This window comes from Galeopterus variegatus, unplaced genomic scaffold, assembly GCF_000696425.1.
Source record: "Galeopterus variegatus unplaced genomic scaffold, G_variegatus-3.0.2 Scaffold2257, whole genome shotgun sequence".
NCBI classification, from domain to species: Eukaryota; Metazoa; Chordata; class Mammalia; order Dermoptera; family Cynocephalidae; genus Galeopterus; species Galeopterus variegatus.
This window is the reverse complement of record NW_007728368.1, coordinates 99,415-119,675: the sequence shown is the minus strand read 5'-3', so window position 1 is coordinate 119,675 and position 20,261 is coordinate 99,415. Positions and strand designations below refer to the sequence as shown.

At 39.4% G+C, this 20,261-nt stretch overlaps 1 protein-coding gene across 1 annotated transcript in view; it reads right to left on the bottom strand.

The window, feature by feature from the left end:
• Positions 1-11,904, bottom strand: part of SYCP2L (synaptonemal complex protein 2-like) — a 74,965-nt gene extending 63,061 nt beyond the window's left edge. Inside the window, exons 1-10 of the mRNA XM_008581076.1 lie at positions 11,800-11,904; positions 11,367-11,391; positions 8,685-8,770; positions 8,476-8,564; positions 6,519-6,553; positions 5,487-5,629; positions 3,497-3,549; positions 2,746-2,791; positions 578-670; positions 416-476 (exon numbers count right to left, since the gene is read on the bottom strand). Of these exons, the coding sequence (XP_008579298.1) occupies positions 416-476; positions 578-670; positions 2,746-2,791; positions 3,497-3,549; positions 5,487-5,629; positions 6,519-6,553; positions 8,476-8,564; positions 8,685-8,770; positions 11,367-11,391; positions 11,800-11,904 (736 nt within the window). The remainder of the gene's footprint in view (positions 1-415; positions 477-577; positions 671-2,745; positions 2,792-3,496; positions 3,550-5,486; positions 5,630-6,518; positions 6,554-8,475; positions 8,565-8,684; positions 8,771-11,366; positions 11,392-11,799) is intronic.
• Positions 11,905-20,261: the final 8,357 nt, after the last annotated feature.

The window sequence follows — 20,261 nt, the reverse complement described above, 5'->3', positions numbered from 1 at the left end:
ACATTTGGGTTGTTTCCACCTTTTGGCTCCTGTGGAAAATGCTGCTTTGAACATATGCATACAAATATCTCTTCGAGATCCTCCTTTCAATTCTTTTGGCTATATACCCAGAGGTGGGATTGCTCGATCATATGGTAGTTCTTCTTTTAATTTTTTGAGGAATTATACCATTTTTACAATAAGAAAACTAGGTCAGTGATTTAACCCTAAAGTCACAAAGCGAAGGAGTCACCAACCCTGTCACCCCTATATCCTGGCCTTGAGCACAGTACGCCTCACACTGTACTACACAACCTCTCTTCCACCTCAAGGCATGATCAAAATCTGCCCTAGAATGAACTGAACATATACTGTAAATATAAACAAAAACAATACTCAGAATTAAATGGGGGGTAGTTTAAAATCATCCTCTTACCTATTATGCTGAAATTAACCACTGCTTCCTTCAAAAGTCTCACTGAGTCCCACAGAAGATTCTTGGGAAGATAAATAAGTGACATTCATGAGCAAAGAAAACATATTTATGCATGAACAGTCTCTAAGTGGTTACATCTAATCAGGAATCAAACATCATTACCTCAGCATTGTCTATATAAAAAGTTACACTCTGACTTCCTAGGTTGAAATCAATCCAAAATTTCTCTAATTTTTCATCTGCTGGTTTTCTCATCTGTAAGAGATAATTTCAGCGTGAATCATACACATAAAAATTATGTTAAAAGGTGAGGTAAAAATTATCCTGTTAAAAACAGAACTTGTGCTTTTCCTGAAATGGCACTATCCTGATATTACAGAACCTCTCTTTATTTCTCAACTCACTGTGCAAAAACAGGAGGAGGACGTCAATTTTAAATAAGCCATTTCCAAAATGAAAAAATATGCTAGCCTTAGCATATTTAATAGATATTTAAATGTGTCACATAGCTCTAGCCACTCAATTCTTTTTCTGGTGAGAAGAACAGAGAAAATAATTCTATGTTGAAGCAGTAACAATCTACACTGTACTTGTATGGAAACTTCTAGAGAAGGAGATAGCGTGATAAAATATAAGTGTCGGGCCGGCCCAGTGGCGCACTTGGTAGAGTGCGGCGCTTGGGAGCGTGGTGGCGCTCCCGCCGAGGGTTCGGATCCCATCTAGAGACCGGTCCACTCACTGGTTGAGTGTGGTGCGGGCGCGACACCGAGGGTTGCGATCCCATTACCGGTCACGAAAAAGACAAAAAGGAAAAAATATATATATAAGTGTCGATTTACCATCCATTAGATGTAGGAGAGCTAAGACTTGAAGATTTCAAATTACCTTCATTTAAATTGATTATTATAAAATAAATATAGGGTCATAGTAAAAACAGAAGAAAAAGAGTCAAACAGGATGGTATTTACGGAAACAGTAATTGTCTCCAATGCCTTCCCCCAGCAACTTACACAGAAACCTTTCATAGCACCATTAACAATGCCTTTGTTTCCTCCCAGAGGTTTTCTAGAAATATATCAGTAAGTGTGTATAAAGTTTTTATTCCCAACAATGAAGCAAACCTTAGACTTAACTATTCTACAACATGCTTTTCCAATGAGTGGTATTTCTTAGGCGTCTTTCCTTCATCAAACATGCCTACTTTTTTAATAGCTATGGAGCTGAATGAAGATTTTTACCCACAATGTGTGTCGCTAGAAGCCAGTGGAAAGATCCTGATTGAAACTGATGGAAATGTGGAAGTCCTAGAAACAAGGAGAACCAAGCAGAGAGTGGAATCCTCAGACAACCAAAGGAAAAATAAACAGAACTGAGATACAGGGAACAATCTTCCAAAAGCAGTTCCAGAGAGAAGGCACATGTAGTGCAGTCATGAGCTGAAGGCTCAGTTCATAGAGGCCAAGAAGGGGGGTCCGAACCCAAAACAAAGAAAGAGTTGATGAGCACATTCTAGAAACAGGTTCCAGGAAACCTTAGCCAAGTCAAAGCTCCAAGAGCCCTGAAGATTTGCCTCGAAATTGAGATGCTGTAGGTTGGGGCTCCTTTACCTGAAGGACCTTGTTCCTCTAGAAACCAAAAAAGGGGATGAAAATAAACTAGTCAACCTTGAACTATAAAGTACAAGGTGAAATGAACTAGAGAAAAGGAGAGTGACCCTCCTGGGTGGAGATACAGGGAGAGGCACCAACTGGAAAGAAAGAAGCAAGAAAATCATCCTTCTTCCTCCAGTGGAGGCATGGATAATGTTACCCACAGAATAAAATGAGGCAAAGTTCCTGTAATTAACCTTATGTGTACAGTGCAGACCCTAAAACTCCTTTTTCTGGTTCTGGTTGATTATCTCTAATCCAAAAATCCAAAGTCCAAAATACCACCAAATCCAAAACTTCTTGAGTGACAACACAACACTCAAAGGAAACGCTCATTGAGCATTTTGGATTTTGGGATTGGGGGTGCTGAACCGGTAAGTATAATGCAAATAGGCTAAATCTGAAAAAAGTCCAAAATCTGAAACATTTTTGGTCCTGAGCACTTCAGAGAAGGGATTCTCAACTTACAGTAACAGAAGAGCCTTGAACTTTACTGGTAATGCATCCCGGTTATGGTATTACGATCAGTTTGAGATTTGAGATCACTGGGGGAACTTAGTATCCTTTTTTTAAAAAAAGCCCTTTTGAATAACAAGAGCAGAAGTCCGACCTAACTACATAAACCAATCTATGAGTTTTGTTACACACCACCCTCAGGACCTCCAAGATAGACAAACATACCTCATGCTCATCAGCAAAAGCAGCAACACAAGGAAATGAATAGACCCTGCAAAACACATCAAAATTAAAACATAAAATATGGATAGACCATAAACACAACCTAAAGATGTTCTGCAGCAAGCATTTATAACCACAGTATGCCAGTAAGTCTCCCTGTCCAGAGTATGGTATCAAACCTGCAAATAGAAATCTACTATGGGTGGATTCCACACATCCACCTGGCAGTCTATGTGCCACTTCTTAGTCCTATGTCTCAACCCAGCTTCTTGGCAAGATTCCCACAGGAGTGAATTTAGAAAATCTTGTCTCATTGAGGATTTAACTGTCCATAATACACCTATCCCCAGTGATCTCAAGACTTCAGGAAATTATCCTTTATAAAATCTATGGACTCCCTAAAGGATGTAAGGTTAAAAACATCACAAATCATAAATAAATATGAGGGTCTTTCAAAAAGTTCATGCAAGTATTCATATTATCTTTTAATTCCATTTTTCTATAAACTTTTTGAAGTACCCTCGTATGCTAGAGACTGATAGAAATAATTTCTGAACACAGTCAAATGAGCCACTAGGCAGAGCCGAGTTGGTCTTTTAAGGTTTCTGTGCAATGAACAAGTCTGGAGCGCTCATTAAACGATGTATCCTATATTCTCTCCGAAAGTAAGATAGGTCCTGGGTGTTCTTTTAAAACGTTATACAGTTTCAGAATATAACTAGTCAATAAAATAATGCTCATACAGACATCTTACCTTCTTTGGTCACCAAGTCTATTGTTTAGGTCATTGAGAAAACATCTACAGTCCTGCAAAGTAAATAATGCAAACTTTTTAACTAAAAAAATCAAGGTATCTTATTTAATGCCACCCTGACCAGCACGTAGAGGCCAGTGTTTGCTTCTAAATGTCCAGGACCCAGTAACATCAGGCTTCACAAGGATTCATTATTATATGTTAACAATACTTTATACCACAAAGAGGAGGCTCCAGGTACATGTTTCTAGAAGAAATCCTGTCCCCCTTCCTGGGCCATTAGACTTTCAACTGAGGACTACTTAGGTCTCCAAAAGTTACATGCATGATTGTGTTTCACTATGTCATAAGGGTAAGCAACAGAAATATGGGAGTACTTTAAAAAGTTCATGGAAAGATTCATACCATCTTTTAATTCTATTTTCCACGACCTTTTTAAAGTACTTGCATACATCTCACTGCCAACCTAGATTACAATATTTGACCCATTCACGGCCTCCACCTCCCTGACAACTGCCTGGCACAAGCCAACCACAAACCCACAGAATCAATTTCAGGTTTATCTGGGTATATTACCCATTGCCAATTTTCTTTTTTGGGAGTTGTCTATCCCCCTACTTCCTGGGATCTCTCACCTGGCATATGTTCCAAGAACAAAGACTATTTTTTCTTTTCAACTATCAGGAAGGTAAATTTGTTGCAAAGAGACATGGCCCCAGGTTTTTGTTCCTTTTTGTGAGCAAGGATTGGCTGCTGTGGTCACACACTCCTCACACTCGGTGTCTAAATTCAGCCCTAAATAGACAGCAGCAGTGTAAGCCCTTCATCTAAGAGCAATTCAATTAAGCTAACGGCTCTGGGGGAAAATGATTTTGGAAACATAATTACTTTTCTCCTATTTTCATCAAATCTCCCTGCAGATAAGGGAACGACACAGACACACAGACGAGAAAGGAAATTAACACCTGAGTGCCCACCACATTCCAGGGACTTCCTGTTTCTCCCACTGAATTCTCACAATTTTGAGAGGGTGTTTATCCCATTTTACAGAAGAGGACACTGAGGCTTCACCAGGCTGCTGCCTCACCAAAATGCATACATCGCATAAGTCAGGGAAACAGGACTCATGCCTGTGGTGGAACTTGAACCCAAGTGTGGGAAAGCCTCCCAGTTCATGGTTTTCCCATTTAGACCACACTGAACCCTGGCTAAACAATCACGACAGATATGTTGCGATAGACTCAGAGCCTGAAACCAAAGGTGCAGATTTATTAAAATCCCGATTACACAGCAGTTTCAACCAAAAAGGCTTTGTTAACATGAGAACTGTTGTTAGTAATTTTACCTTTTCCTAAAAGAGTTTAACCTACATTTTAAGAACTTTTTAAAAGAAGAAGGAAAATGTTGTAGCTATTTCAGGATGAAGGTAGACAGACATCAAAGCCATAAGCTATTTTTGTGCTACTTGAGGACACAATCGCAGTGCACCCAGGTTGTGCAGAAAACACTGAAAAGTGTTTTTCCTCCAAATGGCAGAGGCTGGATGCCTCACAATACAGCCATTCCACAATACTCCTCAGCCACTAGCACGTGCCACACCGATTTTAGACTCCTGCCATCACTGCAAGGCTCAAGTGCTCTTTCTTTTCTCCTCCAATTCTCCTACCCTCCGAGGTTCACTGAAAATTGCTCCCCCTCCAAGACCTTTTCTTTGACTGGATCCATCAAATTCACATAGTTCTGTCTCCAGCCTAAGTTCCCTATAGGCAAGTCCTTCCTATCTGTGTCCCCATATTTGGCCCACAAATATTCCGTTTGTATTGTCTTCAAACTGTTTTGCTTATGTGGGAAACAGGAAGTTTAAGAATGGTAATTTAATCACACTTAAGAAAAAAAAACCCTCGCCTAAGTCCAATGCACAGGAAAGTACTGAGAGGATGCTTATAATAAATACTAACTGAAAAGAAATTTTTATGACCAGGAATCTCACCGTCTCAAATTCTCGGTCCTTAATTTCTTTGAAAGCCTCAGCAATGACATCGTCTTCAAACCACTGATGAGCCAGGTCATCTCTTGACTTTTTAGTCGTCAGTCTACACAATGCTTCAGAAATAGTAACCTGCTGATCATAATCTAGAGATTAAAAACATGGTAGACATAGATATTTCTGGGCACAAAGTAAAAGGAAAAAATGAGTTTCAGAGTTAGCGTTTGCTCTAAGAAATTCCATCCTAGAAGATTAGCAGTGTGTCTTATCGTTTAAGCAGCAAGATGTATTATGGAGTAATTATAATCATATACATTCAATATTTAATAAATATTAGGAGAAAATCTAAATATGTCAACATATAACAATTTTTTAAATAAATGATATTTCTGGGTTTTATATTTTAGATATATTAAAATAGGCATCAAAAGAAGATCAAATAGCCTGAAAAATATTTCTACTATAAAAATAAAATACCGGTATAGATTGTGGTAAGTCATAGCAGATAAACTAAAACTACATGTATCAGCATGTTTAAGTCTCGAATAATTTTGAGGGTAAAAAAGGAGTTGCAGCCAGATATGTCCAATAGGACGGAATTTATATAATCCTTTTTAAATGTGCAAAACAATAATGTATATTGCTTATGCATACATAGAGTAAAAGCAGAAAAAATGATAGGGAATGGAAAACAAATCCAAGCCAAGGAGTGGGGAATGAAATAGGAAACATGGACACAGGGGACTTTAGCTGTGACTCTGAATATTAAAAAAAAAAAAAAAAAAAGACTTGAAACAAATGGGTCAAAATGCTAAAATTGGACAAAGCTGACTGGCGAGTCAATAAATATTCATTAATTTTTCTTTACGGTTTTTCACATGCTAAAATCTCTCAAAATAAATTTAAAATAAAATCTTAATTCCTATTTTCAATGTGACCGTAATTTATTCCCCATAATTTCAAGATGCTTATAATGCCCCCCCCCGTGTCCAATATTTAATATTCCAGGTATTTAAAATTCTAAATACTTCTTACCACCCACAGTCAAGATTGTCCTTGCAAGTTCTTTCCTGAAACATTTAGATAAATTACATTTTACTGAAATGAACATCAAGAGGGAAAACTTTATTATACTAGCATTAAAATTTAAAACCAAGGTACATCTTTATGGAATTATTTCAAATGCAGCATCAGAATTTTTAAAATGTCAATAGTACATTTTTATGGAAAATTCTTCAAGTTTATATATTAATGATATATACGTATTTTTTTAAGAAAGCAGAGCTACTACACACTCTGAGGTTCTATTTGCCCTCCTGTAAAGTGAATTCAGTTTGACGATCTGTAGGATTCATCGAGTGCTATGATTCCAGAGTTTTATAATCACCTTACCAGCCTGTGAAGGTGTATGTCCTTTTCCGGTCTTGGGAGTCTTCCCTATGAGCTGTTTGATCTTATTTTAAAAACTGATAAATTTAACTTAGAGATGCAATGGGATTAAGTTATTACATTATTTTAACAAATATAGACTCCCATATTGTATATTCACTTAAGAATTTCAATTGTATGCTAACAAATATGATGGAGGTCTTGTTAATGCCTGAAATAACTCCCATTTTAAAGAATAGACTTGTTAAAAATTCATGTGAGAGTTCAGATTCTCATAACAAACAGATTGATTTGTTACTATTAAATAGAAGCCTTAAAACAGTACCAACGAGAGTTGTGCTTAATTTTGTTTGCAAGTTCTACCTTTGAAGTCCGGAACATTCCAGACTTTCTAGAACACACAAACGGCTTTGTGCAGTGGCAGTATTATAGCTAATGATGTTTATCTGAGGTGTGATTATTGCTAATTGAACACATAAACAATAAGGTAGTATGACCAAAAGATTAGTTTGGAAACTTAAGAGACAATATCAGGTCAGATGCTTTCCAAACCTAAATACACCATTAAGAGTAGTGATTTTACTAAGGTATTCAATAGATACTTTTTAGGAAAAATTCACACATATGCGCAAGAAAATAAAAGGAAGAAAAAGAAAAGGCTGGCCAGTTGGCTAAGTTGGTTTGAGCCTACTGTTATAACACGAAGGTCAAGGGTTCAGATCCCCATACAGGCCAGTCATCAAAAAAAAAAGAAGGAAAAATCCACTGGAAAAACTACATCTTGCATCTGCAAAGACTAGGTAAGTGGACACACCCAATGGCAATGAGTGCCAGGCTGACCATCACCCTTTGCAGGCCCTACACTGCAGTCAACTCCCGTGAATGACGGCGTGCCCCAACAACACCCTCCGTGCGGGTTACTGGTGAGCACACTCATGTGTTCAGGTTCAAACTTCAAAACAGGGTGCTGGTTTTGTTCTTTCCATGATCACACATTACAACCTTACCTCCAAATTTTATGTTCCAACAGCTATGAAACTGTGACTAGGTCACCAAAAATCAAAAAATCAATCACTTGCAAAATAATTCAAATTCAATGTTCTATGGGTATAGCTAATAACTGGTAACCTTGGAGCATTAACTCTCTACCAGGTAATGTGTCAATCACCTTTAATGGATTGTCTGATTTAATCTTCACAATAACTCTATGCAGTAGGTATTATTGTTGGCTCCACTTTTTAGGTGAGCAAACTAAGGTACAGTGAGATTAAGGGTGTGCTCATGTGCAACTAGCATAAGTAGCAAAACTAGGATTTGAAGGCAAGTGGTCTGGCTCCAGGGTCTGTACTCTTAATATTCTTCCAGGAATCACTGAGTTCACATTTACAGTGAAAAAATAATCTACAGCCTCAGAAAGCATTTTGCCTCACAAATTTGATGTAGAAAACAAAACAAAAAATCGGAAAACCCACGCTACTATAAAAGAAGAGCCTAGCAAAGTCTGCCTTTTTCCCTCCGTCCTTCACTGCCTAGCTTAGTGCCTGATACACAGCAGGCACACAAAGCATTCACTGAAGGGACGAATGAAGTCAAGGTCACTTACATAAGACGACATGTGCCTTCTGACAAAGGGAGTTTTTTCCTCTCTTCCCGAGGCACAGCATGCAGAATTAAGTTCAAAGTCCTCAGAGCCTTTCGGAATTGGAGAAGGTATTCAGGGGCAAGAAACAAAATGGAGACAACTTTCTATGCACAACTTTCTGTAAGGTTCCCAGAGCAACTGCTATATCTGTTTTGTTATTTGCAACTCACCTCCTGTTGAATCAAAAGATTTACAGTGTTTTCTGTCACCAGGAGTCCTAAGCTAAGTATGAAGGAATCCAACATCTGAATTTTCCCTGAAAGTAGAATTTTGAAAGAATCAAATTTATGCTAAAAAGAGTAAGGAAATGACTCCTACACAGCAGAAAGAAGTAAAGAGTGAAAGAGGGACAGTAGCAGTAAACAATTCAGGAATGAATCAGTTTACAGTCTTGGCAAGGGACAAATTATAGTCTGCATCAGTCACAGAAACCCCCAGGCCACAAGAGACTTGCAGGACATAGATACCCACTAAAGAAAATAGCAGTGGCATACGCAAAGTGTGACCATTCATTGTTATCATGACACCACAAGCAAAGCTACTTTTTTGGCCAGATGCAGCAATGTGCAAAGGGCAGCTCCTGCACACAGTTTGCTGTTGTTTCCATGTGTTTCTTCCATTTGTGAATTTTATAAAAATAAAAATTTTATAAGGCCTTGCACTGAGAAGTAGAAATGTTTTAATAAAGTGTTGACCTTTATTAAATAGCATAATCACAGAAACTTCAACAGCTATTTATATATTAGCACATAGTAAATAACAGGGTATGTGATAATATTTTATGGTTATCAAACAGTAAATTCTAATTTATGGTTTCATGTATGCACATTATGTTAAGATATAAGATGACAATGGTAGGACATACTGCAAAAACTCACGGTAAGGTCATGCGTAACTTTGTATAATTCTGATATGTGAATTTCTCATCACATACTGTATACTTTTTAACTCGCATATAACTCATGAAATTGTGGGAACCCAAACTAGGAAATAGAAATATAAAAGACCCCTCTTCAGTCCAAACAAGCCACATTGATACTACTGGATGATCTCTGGAAACCAGAAATTCGGCTAGAGTCTTTGCCAACAACCTGCCCACCAGCCACCAGCTTACAACTTGAAGGAAAGATTCTAACAGAGCCCAGCAGGACAGCTGAGGCCTCTGCAGATATGCATGCACACTGTTAACTAGCAAATAACAGGTGCCGTTCCGTGCTTTCATTTTAAGAGCAGTAGAGAAACTAGCAGCATACAGCCCCCTACGAACGAGAGAAGATGAGCATGGTAACTCAGGAGGAAGCAGAAAAGTGACTTTTAAAAAATGCTTACTGCAGGAAACTGAAAAATTTAGGAAGCATCTGATTTGTCTTCTCAAAACTCAGAAGAACATTAACTCTATAAGAAATTAAGTTGGCCAGAGAAAGCAACAGTCTGAGATGAAAATAGATATAAACAAGAAAGAAACATTAAGATAAAAATCAAAACCATTCTAGATATTTCAGTCTGTGGGAACTTAATACAGGGAATAATTACAAACAATAGAAGAGCTTGGAAGCCAAACATGGAACAGGGAGACAGCCCAGATGATAATGTCAGCAGGAGGCCACTACCCCAGCTAAAAGGGTGGATCCTGATGGGGTCGGTGCCATCATAGCGAGAGACACTTGAGAGCTTGCTGGCTCTTTCTCCAACACATGAGGACACAGTGATAAGCCAGGAAGAGAGCACTTACCAGAACCTGACCATGCTGGCACCCTAGTCTTCTACTTCCAGCCTCCAGAACTATGAGTAACGAATGTGTGTTGTTTAAGCCAGACTATGGTGTCTGGCTATGGCAGCCTGAGCAGACTAATATGGTCATCTATAGCAGTGTTTTCTCTAATTAAGGCAATTAGATTAATAATTAGATATTATTAATAAGGCAATTAGATAAATAATTAGGATTATTGCAAGGATTATGTGAATCCAAAAATGCTCCAAGCAATGACCCATAGGCTAGATAGCTCACATATGCATTGTTTTTCAAATATGCAGTATATACATACTGTTGTAATAAAAGACAAGTTTATTTTAAAATGTTACAAAAGTCAAAGTAGTTTTTAACTATTCTATATTTTATCAACAGTAACTATCACTTGTGAAGTTAATAAAGAATTGACTTGAAAATATTTGGATCCACTGACTGAACTTATGAGGACCTCTTTTTAAAGTCGACCCAGCACCACGCATACTTAATCTTCTTGTGCTGAATTTCCTCAATGATAAGATACCATCCACTGTAGAATGTAGTGCCAATCTAATAACAGCTTTTCAAAAGAAAAATAAAAAACGTACCAGAGGAAAAGACACATCCATTTTAAGATGGCCCCAACTTCTGAAATGTTGCTATTTTAAGTGCATTTTTGAATCCGTGGTACCATAATTCGCAATATCAAATTACCTTTAACTTGAGTTAAACTGAACAAAATCATCAATCTAACCTCCAAGTTTTCTAAAATTTTACCTTTTACACTCTTGAAAGACAGGAAAAGTCATCTGAATGAGCTCCAAGTTAAATCAGTAATAGCTAAACTCTTGCTGGTTTGGAATGACAAAGTGGCTTTCCACTACCTGAATATAGTAAGTGGCCAAGAGCAACTGAATAAGAGTGTATCTCAGGCAAACCGAGGCATTCTTTGCAATGAAATGTATTTCAACATCACAATAAGACTACCATAAGGTGGTCAATAAATCCAAATATAATGTTTAAATCCACTTTACTTTTATATATCATTTAAATATTGTTTTCTCTGCACCAGAATATTCTATTAATGAAAAATTAATAGCCAATTCATAGCCAATAATATGCTTACCTTTACTACTACTCCTGGAAATAATCTAATAAAAAGAAAAAGTAAAGCTTATGTTATTTTAAAACAGCATTATGAACTATAACATTAATGCACTAATGCTGGTATTTCTCTAATAGGCAGCAGTTGACTTTAAAAACAGAGGAAAAGAATTTCAGAGAAAGCCTATTTGAGCTTCACTTTATTTAAATGAGCATGTCACCTTTAATCAGATGAATAATATTTTTGTATAAAAATAAATCACCCCTCATTTTTCGGTAACATTGGTTACACATATTAGTATGAGATACTATTTCACATAATATTCTAGTAATAAAACATGGGAGTATTTGAACAAAACTCACATCTTATAGAAAGCCAGATTTTACAAAAACCTTGAAGATTCATACTGATAACCAACTGCACCTGCTCAGTGAAGCATCACCCCCATCCTTACCACAGCAGTGTCAAAGAAGTCTTCTGTAACAGTAGTCAGCAACGTGTCTGAAGCTAGCTCTTCCATGGTCAGAAATCCTCTCGTTCTTTCAAACCAGGAATCCATGTACACAGGAAAAGAAACACTTATGGAACCACCGAGGATTGAATAACTTACTGCCTATTCAATAAAATTTCACAAGGTAATTTTCTCTCTAGAGCAAAATAATCTTAAAAACCTTTTCCCATTTCATAACATTTCAATTAGATCTGACTCTGAGGCCTCCCATCTACAACACCTCAAGATGGAACCATACTGCTAGTCAGTTGTAATAAGTAAGTTCTCAGATATCAGCAAGAATTGGAGACCTGGCCAGACTCGACGCCAGAAAACCATATAAAGGGGCTATCGAGGAAGGTTTAAGAGCTAAATGAACCTCCCCAACACAAGGAGAAATCTTGTGATCTAAGGAGCTATAGAAAACTATCACAGGAGATGCAGGATTTGGAAAGCACTGAAAGTATTCGTGGTTACAGGAAATATGCCTTGAGCTTGGCTACTTTTCTTTTGCCAAAAGCTTCCAGCTAATTGGAGATTTTTTTTTTCTATAGAAATATTTCCAATTTCATATTAAGTTGCTAGGATTGGTATGGTTTAGAAATAAACTTCTGTAACCCCTCCTAGAATATTTACTCAATAAAGCAAACATCATCTTTGAACCATTTTTGCTGACACTGGTCACTCTTACTAAAAAAAGAAAGAAAAAAATCCTGCAAGTATAGTTAGAAATCAATGTTGAACATGAAGTTAGTAACTGAATTTTTAATGAACAACTCTATCAGCAACAGGGCCTTCCAAATTTTGTGCAATTTGTAGCCAAGGCACCCAGCTGAAGAACGTAAGTGAACCAATCAGTTCTCAACCTTGGCTGCATGTTAGGAAAACCTGGAGAGCTCTGAAACGCCTCCCCCACCCCCATTCCTGGGACTCATCCCAGACCCAGTGAATCAGAATCACTGGCAATGGGGCCCAGGCAGTGTTGGTTAAAGCTCTCCACCATCTGAAGCAAACTTTTCTCTGACAGCCCAAGGAAGAAATGTCCCTCCATACAGCAGAACTCACTGCTAAGGCTATATTTTCTCCCTCCCTATATTCATGCTCAAAATTCTATGCTTTTCGATACATTTTTCTTACCATTCCTTCTATCCCCCTAAAGCCTATCTCTCTCTCATGCCCCCAATATATTTGATATAAAGTGGGGGAAACACCCCATTATTTGACCAATACTTGGGAATAGAAAGTGCTCACTGAGCCCATTGATGGGCTATGATCATACATTGTCTCTAACTGACAACCCCCACTGTCCCCACAGCTGTGTCACTACCAGAAGCCAGACACAACAGTAATTACTTATTAGGTGAGGATCTTAAAGTATAGGATGAAATATATTCATTTCTATAGGAAGTTCTCGTTCTATGGAGAATAACTTCCAAACACCTTTGTGTTGAGTCTGCAAACACAATTGTCTTTAGAGGCATAGAGTCTAGTATCCCATTCTCTTTGATAATTTTGATCTATTCTCCTGGCCAAAACCTACATGAAATAACAATATCTAAATTACAGTTATAAAATTTTCATCACCAACTAGAATTCCAGTGGAATATGGAAATTCCTATTCAATTTCAAAACTCTGGAGATTTGATCTGACATTGTTTTTTTTTAAAACTTTAGGAGGGCATTCCTAAACCTACATAGAAAAATCCGGTTGGGGCACATTTCAATTCATACCCCCCAAAATAGGCTGAAGGTTCCAAGATACCCTTAGGACATCTCTACTCCATTTCCTTTGGGTTTTTTTCTTTTCTTCCCTGCTTCCTATTATCTGCATGAGCTGATATACCATAAAGTCAAGTGGAATTAAATGCAAAATAAAATATATATGGTTTGCATAAGCGCAGTCTTCATTCCATACCGCTGGAAAACACTTTAAAAGTCCCTGAGAGGAGGATGGGAAAACCTGGAGTCTACTCTTTCCTCCGAAGAAACAGCCCCATAATTAGAGGCATTTGAGAATGAAAAAGGGCAGAGGCAGATCTTCTTAGCCCAATCTTGTCTTAACAGACTTTCACGTGCTAAAGCCCAGGGGGTAAATCAAAGACTCTATTACCAGCAAGACGATCCTTTCACCCCCCTTCCTCCCCCATCTCCTCACCAATAAACAAATCATCTCGGGGCTGCAGAAAGCCAACCACAAAAAGGGGAACTGCAGTAAGACTTTGCAAACTCGGCCTTGCTTCCAAATGCTGTTATTAAAGGCACATTGCCTCCTGGTTAACTTAAACGGGCAGAATAAAATTTTATAACTGGGGTGACTTTGAATAAGCAAAAATGTTTTTGCTATTTTTTCAGATTCATCCAGTGTTTAGAAAGTGGGGAGAGTGAGGTGTTACAAGGGCAAAGGGAAGTTTTTGATGAGATTTTTTCCAGGTCTAATCTTGTTAATAAAATAGTTACACAGCCTACGCTTCACTCATCTTACCTTCCCCTGTCGATTTCACTGAAATAACTAAAAACGTGCTATTACTGTATAGGCTTATCAGGAAAGGGGTTACGTCTGACTCGCTCCTGTACAGTCCCACAGTGCTCTGCCCAGCACATACATCAGGAAACACGTTGAGTTTAACGTTTGGTTGGATATAGGCAGTAAGAATGGACGCCAACTTCCAGTCAAATTTGATTTCAAAGGAGCAGAAAATATCAAACTCAGACAACTGAATCCACTCTAGTTCTTTCAGTTACCCAAAGCCATATAAAATTAAAATATGACACTTATCTTGGGGATCAGTCTCTGCTGAATTAGCAAAGGCTCATCTTCTTTGAGGCCATCTATAAAGAATTGCTGAATACATTTCAGCAACAGTGAAACATGCTGAAATTCATTTTTGTCCAGTTCCTAGGCATTAGACCACACTAGATTAAAACCTTGTAAGGAATTATACATTGTATTTTGGCCACAAAACAAACCAACTTACTTGCCTTATTTATTAATCTGTCAAGATGGGGTAATAGAAGCTGATCATATTTTTGAGGTAAGTGGCTCTCTTTCTGTAGAAAATATTCCTTTATTTTCTGAAACTCATTATCATGGAATGCATCAATAATAAGTGACTGAAGCTGGAAAGGTGAAAGTATGCAAATTACTTTTTTCTCCAAGAACATTTATTTTGCACTAGTACTTCTAGTTAATATCATTATCAATAATAATTCAGTGTGAAATAATACAGGGTAAATATAGAATAAAGATATTTATCTTGTACAGTAAACAACCATTTAACACGTGATTGAAGTTTCTGTTGGCTTAAGACAGGAGTTCTCAAAAAGGAGACGTGGGTAGGAGCATTCAGGTCATTCTGATGCATGCTAAAATCTGAGAACCACTGACTTAAGAAAAACTACACTTGAATTATAGATATCAATAGGTGAAGATCCTCAGTAATATTGGAAATTCTAAAACATTAAAAAATTTGACAGATGATCATAATAGAAGGAAGAAAATTAAAACCAATAATTACAGATAATGGAAGTTGGTAAATATGCAAATTAACCATAATGAATAAAATGGATCTTTTCTGCCTGAATATTAACCAAGACTTACTCCTAGGTATATACACTTGAATAACACACATTTTCTTAAATATCTATACTATAAAAGATATGACTTCTTTATCTTTAAAAAACCCAGCCCAATCCTACAGGCTGGATCGTAATATGCAATACAATTTTAATAAAGAAGCATTTTACTATATGAGGGTCCTCCAAAAAGTTTGTGGAAAAATAGATTTAAAAGATAATATGAAACTTTCTATGAATTTTTTGGAGGACCCTAGTATACATCTCAAAAATTCTAGTTATTTTTAGTATTGTTTAAATGGCAAAATAGCATTTGAAATTACTCCATTTAAAAAGAATATTTTCTATTTTAAGTTACCACATACTGGGCCTTTTTGTGCCAAGTGTGTTAAGGGTTCTGCAGATGCTCTCATTTAATCCACACCACCACCCACAGGGGTTAGGTTCTTTGTCTGGGGATACTAATAGCAAGGGTGGGAAAGATTACAAGCTTGCGTGAAATCATCCAGCTGGGATTCACACTCACATTCTCTCTCTCAAAAGCCCAGGCTTAAAACTCTGCCATGGCTTCCCTTGTGCTCACAGTAAATCCAAACCCATTGTTTTAATCTACAAGGGATTTGATCTCTATCAACTTCTTCTGTCTTTGCTGCTAATGAGTCCTAAAATGAGTCAAGCTCTTCCTTGCCTCAGGGCCTTTGCACTGGCTATTTTCAGCCTAGACTGCTGCTTTCCACCACTGTCCACATGGCTGGTTCCCCTCAGATCTCACTGAACTCACATCTCAGGTCTTCCAGGACCACCTGAACTAAAGTAGGCCAAGCGCCCCAGCTGTTCTTCAGCTTCTCTGATAACCTGTTTCTTTGGCTCTTTGCCAGTCTGTAAACTCCGGGAGAGCAGGATCCTGTCTGTTTTGTTCAGTACTGTCCGCTTCCACCTAGAATAGTGCTGGGCACGAGACAGCTTAGATAAGGACATTGGTAGGACAGTTGAAGGTAAAATTGGTGGTAAGTTAGATAGTGGAAAGCAGGGAAGGAGAAGAAACAAAAGATTTCTTTGTTTCTGGCTTGAGCAACTGGGGGAACAACTGTGCTAACAGCCTCGGAAAAACAAAGCTATAAAGAACACACACGAAGAACACAAAATAAGCTTAATATTTACCCACAAAGCGTCCTGGGCCTTCTCACCCGCCATCTTCCCTAACAGACTGCGAGGGACCTTCGTTTTTCTGTGTGCAATAAAAACATGTTTAAAAAAAATTATTTCAAGTTTTAAAAATAAAACAAAAGAAAAAAAGGTTTATACTGTTTTCCCGAACAGAAACTTTGTTTGCTCGTGCCTCTAATCATATGTCTAAGACAGTACTTTTTAAAAAAACTTTATCCAACCTTTAGCATGATCTATGACAAACAATACAAACTATCACATGAAGCAAAACAAAGGTCATTTGAATAAATGATCATACAAAATAAATTTAAACTCGATAGTCATGAGTATAAAATAAAAGGAAAGAAAAGCTTTGAATGAAAAAACCATTTTCATAATGAGAGCTTGTGAAATAAAGTTAAATAAGTGTGTCTCAAGCCCAGTGGTGAGTTTAAGCTTTCTATTTGTGACATAAATTTTAAATGTTACTCTAGGACTTCCATATTGACATTTCAAGGGTCAAACATCAACAAACAGAAGGAAAGTGTCCTAAACATTTAGCAGTGGATTGTTACACATTTTCTTCAAGAAGTGGTCCCTGGTCCACCATCCTGACTTCACAACACATTAGCCCACGTTAAACAGCAGCATCTCACCTCCTCGCCTCATCTCAACAATCAACTTGATTCAAAAGTATAATAGACACAAAAAAATTTAAAAATCTTTTCTAATGAGCTTAAAAAAAAAAAAAGAACTTACTTTGGGCTAACAGTGCTACTTCTTTATGAACGTGACCAAAATCCTTAAGTGTCAGTGTATTTAACAATATTATCGTCATTATTTATAAATATGAAAAGCAGGGTGAACTTAAAGACCTAAATGCAAACTTGTTTATTTTTTTTCACCAGAGTATTCAATGAACACTAGTTAAATGATTGCTGAAAAGCAGCAGCTCTGGCGGTACCAAGATTCCCAGCTGTCTTAGGTGTTGTCATTTGTCGCCTGCCCGGTGGGTTAATGTCCCCGCTCTATCTACGCAGCAAGGGGAAAGAGGGCAGGAAAACCAGCAGGAAAAACAGGCCAAGCGACTTGAACTATCTCACTGTTTGCCCGAACGTGAATTTTCTGGTTCCTTCTTCCCTAAGCGCTTTATTAGCGAGGGACCAGATTTCCATTCTGCCTCGTTGTCCCACTGAAAGCGACCCATAAACTCCAAGCAAACCTAAGGAGGTGGAAGCGCTCAAGGGGCAGCCAAGGCCCGGGCGAACGTGCAGACTCCGCGCCCGCGGGGCGAGCACCTCGGACCTGCCAAGCCCGCTGAGCCCGAAGGACCATACGCCCTCCCGCCGCCTCGCCCGGTGTAGAGGTGGCCCGCGCGCCCATCGAGTACCCGGACCCTCCTCCGGTGTCACTCACCGCCGGCATGCCGAGGCTCCTGGACCAACGCTGCGCAGGCCCCGGCCAGGGCGCTCGCCCTTTGCGGTTCCGCTGGAGCTACCGGGCCGGCGGGGGGCGATGCGGCGAGGGCCCTGGGCGCAGCCGGCGGTGGGATTGCGATCTCCTCCCGGAACTCGGATGGATGAACCTGCCCCTGCGACCCACCAGGACCCTGTGCTGGAGACCCGAGCAGCGCGTGCAAGTCACTAGCGCATGCGGGTCAGGCCACCTGGGCGCGCGCACGCGCACCTTACGGGAGCGACGACACAACGGACCTGAACAAAGTCCTTTAAACTTTCTTGACGTGAGAAATTCCAAACTGACAGGGGCCCCTTTGCAGAAGCCAATCGAGTTTTCTCTTCACCTTAAACAGACCGAGGAGCTGTTTTTGGTCCATCGATAAGTATAGACGGAAGCTGAACTTCCTCATGGGAGCCGCACTTGTACCAACGTTATGACTCCATTCCTGACATTACAAAAGAAGCTGTTCGTGGTCGCTCATTCTTAAGTACCTTCGTCAGGGGGATTTAAAAAAAAACAAATAGTTTGCTTGTTTTCTGCCCACTTCCTTTAACCTGACAAGTAAGGCTACTAAGGCTAGGCTGAGTCTAGTAGGTGGACTTTTATGTGAACATGGTGGCAAAAATAACTTGGACTGGATTTTTCTAAAACAAAACGACCCCTCAAACCCAAACATTGCTTGCATAAACATCACCTTGTGTTATAACTGGATGCTAAGTATTTCACGCCATGTTGACAGAAGGTAATTGTCTACATCAAGGCAAAACATGCTATGACCGAATCCCTGCTAGTGAGCCCAGGACTTGAACGGCACCTGCAGCCCATTCACAACGATGCTTATGTCAAAGCTCATCACGTCCATTTCCTGGCAAATGTGACGTAAATACACTTAGATTCATTTGCCTATTTTAATCTAAATCTAGCAAACTCAAAGGCTTGCTCCTTTCCTCTTGAATTAACGGACTCTTGCAATATTGAAACAGTAATCAAGGCAGGAAAATCTGTGAATATAAAGTATTTTGAATTGAGGCACATTTACTGCAGGAAAGTATTGAGGGATAAGAAAAGCAGTAATCAAAANCGCAGCCGGCGGTGGGAATGCGATCTCCTCCCGGAACTCGGATGGATGAACCTGCCCCTGCGACCCACCAGGACCCTGTGCTTGAGACCGAGCAGCGCGTGCAAGTCACTAGCGCACGCGGGTCAGGCCGCCTTGGCGCGCGCACGCGCACCTTAGGAGAGCGACGACACAACGGACTCGAGCAAAGTCCTTTAAACTTTCTTGACGTGAGAAATTCCAAACTGACAGGGGCCCCTTTGCAGAAGCCAATCGAGTTTTCTCTTCACCTTAAACAGCCCGAGGAGCTGTTTTTGGTCCATTGATAAGTATAGACCGAAGCTGGAAGCTGAACTTCCTCATGGGAGCCGCACTTGTACCAACGTTATGACTCCAGTCCTGACATTACAAAAGAAGCTGTTCGTGGTCGCTCATTTTTTTTTTTTTAAGGTTTCAAGTTCAATAGTCACACTTTCCGGCCGGCCCGGTGGCGCACTGGAGAGTGCACCGCTTGGGAGCGTGGCGGCGCTCCCGCCGAGGGTTCGGATCCCATGTGGAGACCGGTTCCCGCTCACTGGCTGAGCGCGGTGCGGGCGAAACACCGAGGGTTGCGGTCCCCGGTACGGGCGCGACACCGAGGGTTGCGATCCCGTTACCGGTCAGTAAAAAAAAAAAGACAGAAAAGGAAAAAAAAAAAAATAGTCACACTCTCTCCAAATACAAAAGCAGTTACAATTCAACTGAACACAGAAGCTTATGTGCAAAGTTACGGGAAACTGAGACATCGTATGAAAAGTTAGGTTAAAGATGATTCTGTGGTTTTGTGTTGTGTTTTGTTTTGAGGGTGTGGCTCTTCCTCAGTCACCTGAACTCAGCAAAGAAATGGTTATCTTGGTGTACTATCAACAGCTGACCCACAGTAAAAACAAAGTCTAAAAATTTTTTTAAAATGGGCCGGCCTGGTGGCGCACTGGATAAGTGCCCCGCTTGGGAAGCGTGGTGGCACTCCCGCCCGAGGGTTCGGATCCCACATACAGACCGGTTCCCGCTCACTGGCTGAGCAAGGCGTGGGAGCAACACCGAGGGTTGCGATCCTGTTGCCGGTCCCCGGTCCGGTACGGGGCAACACTGAGGGTTGCGATCCGTTGCCGGACACGGAAAAAAAAAAAAAAAAAAAAAAAAAAAAAAAAAA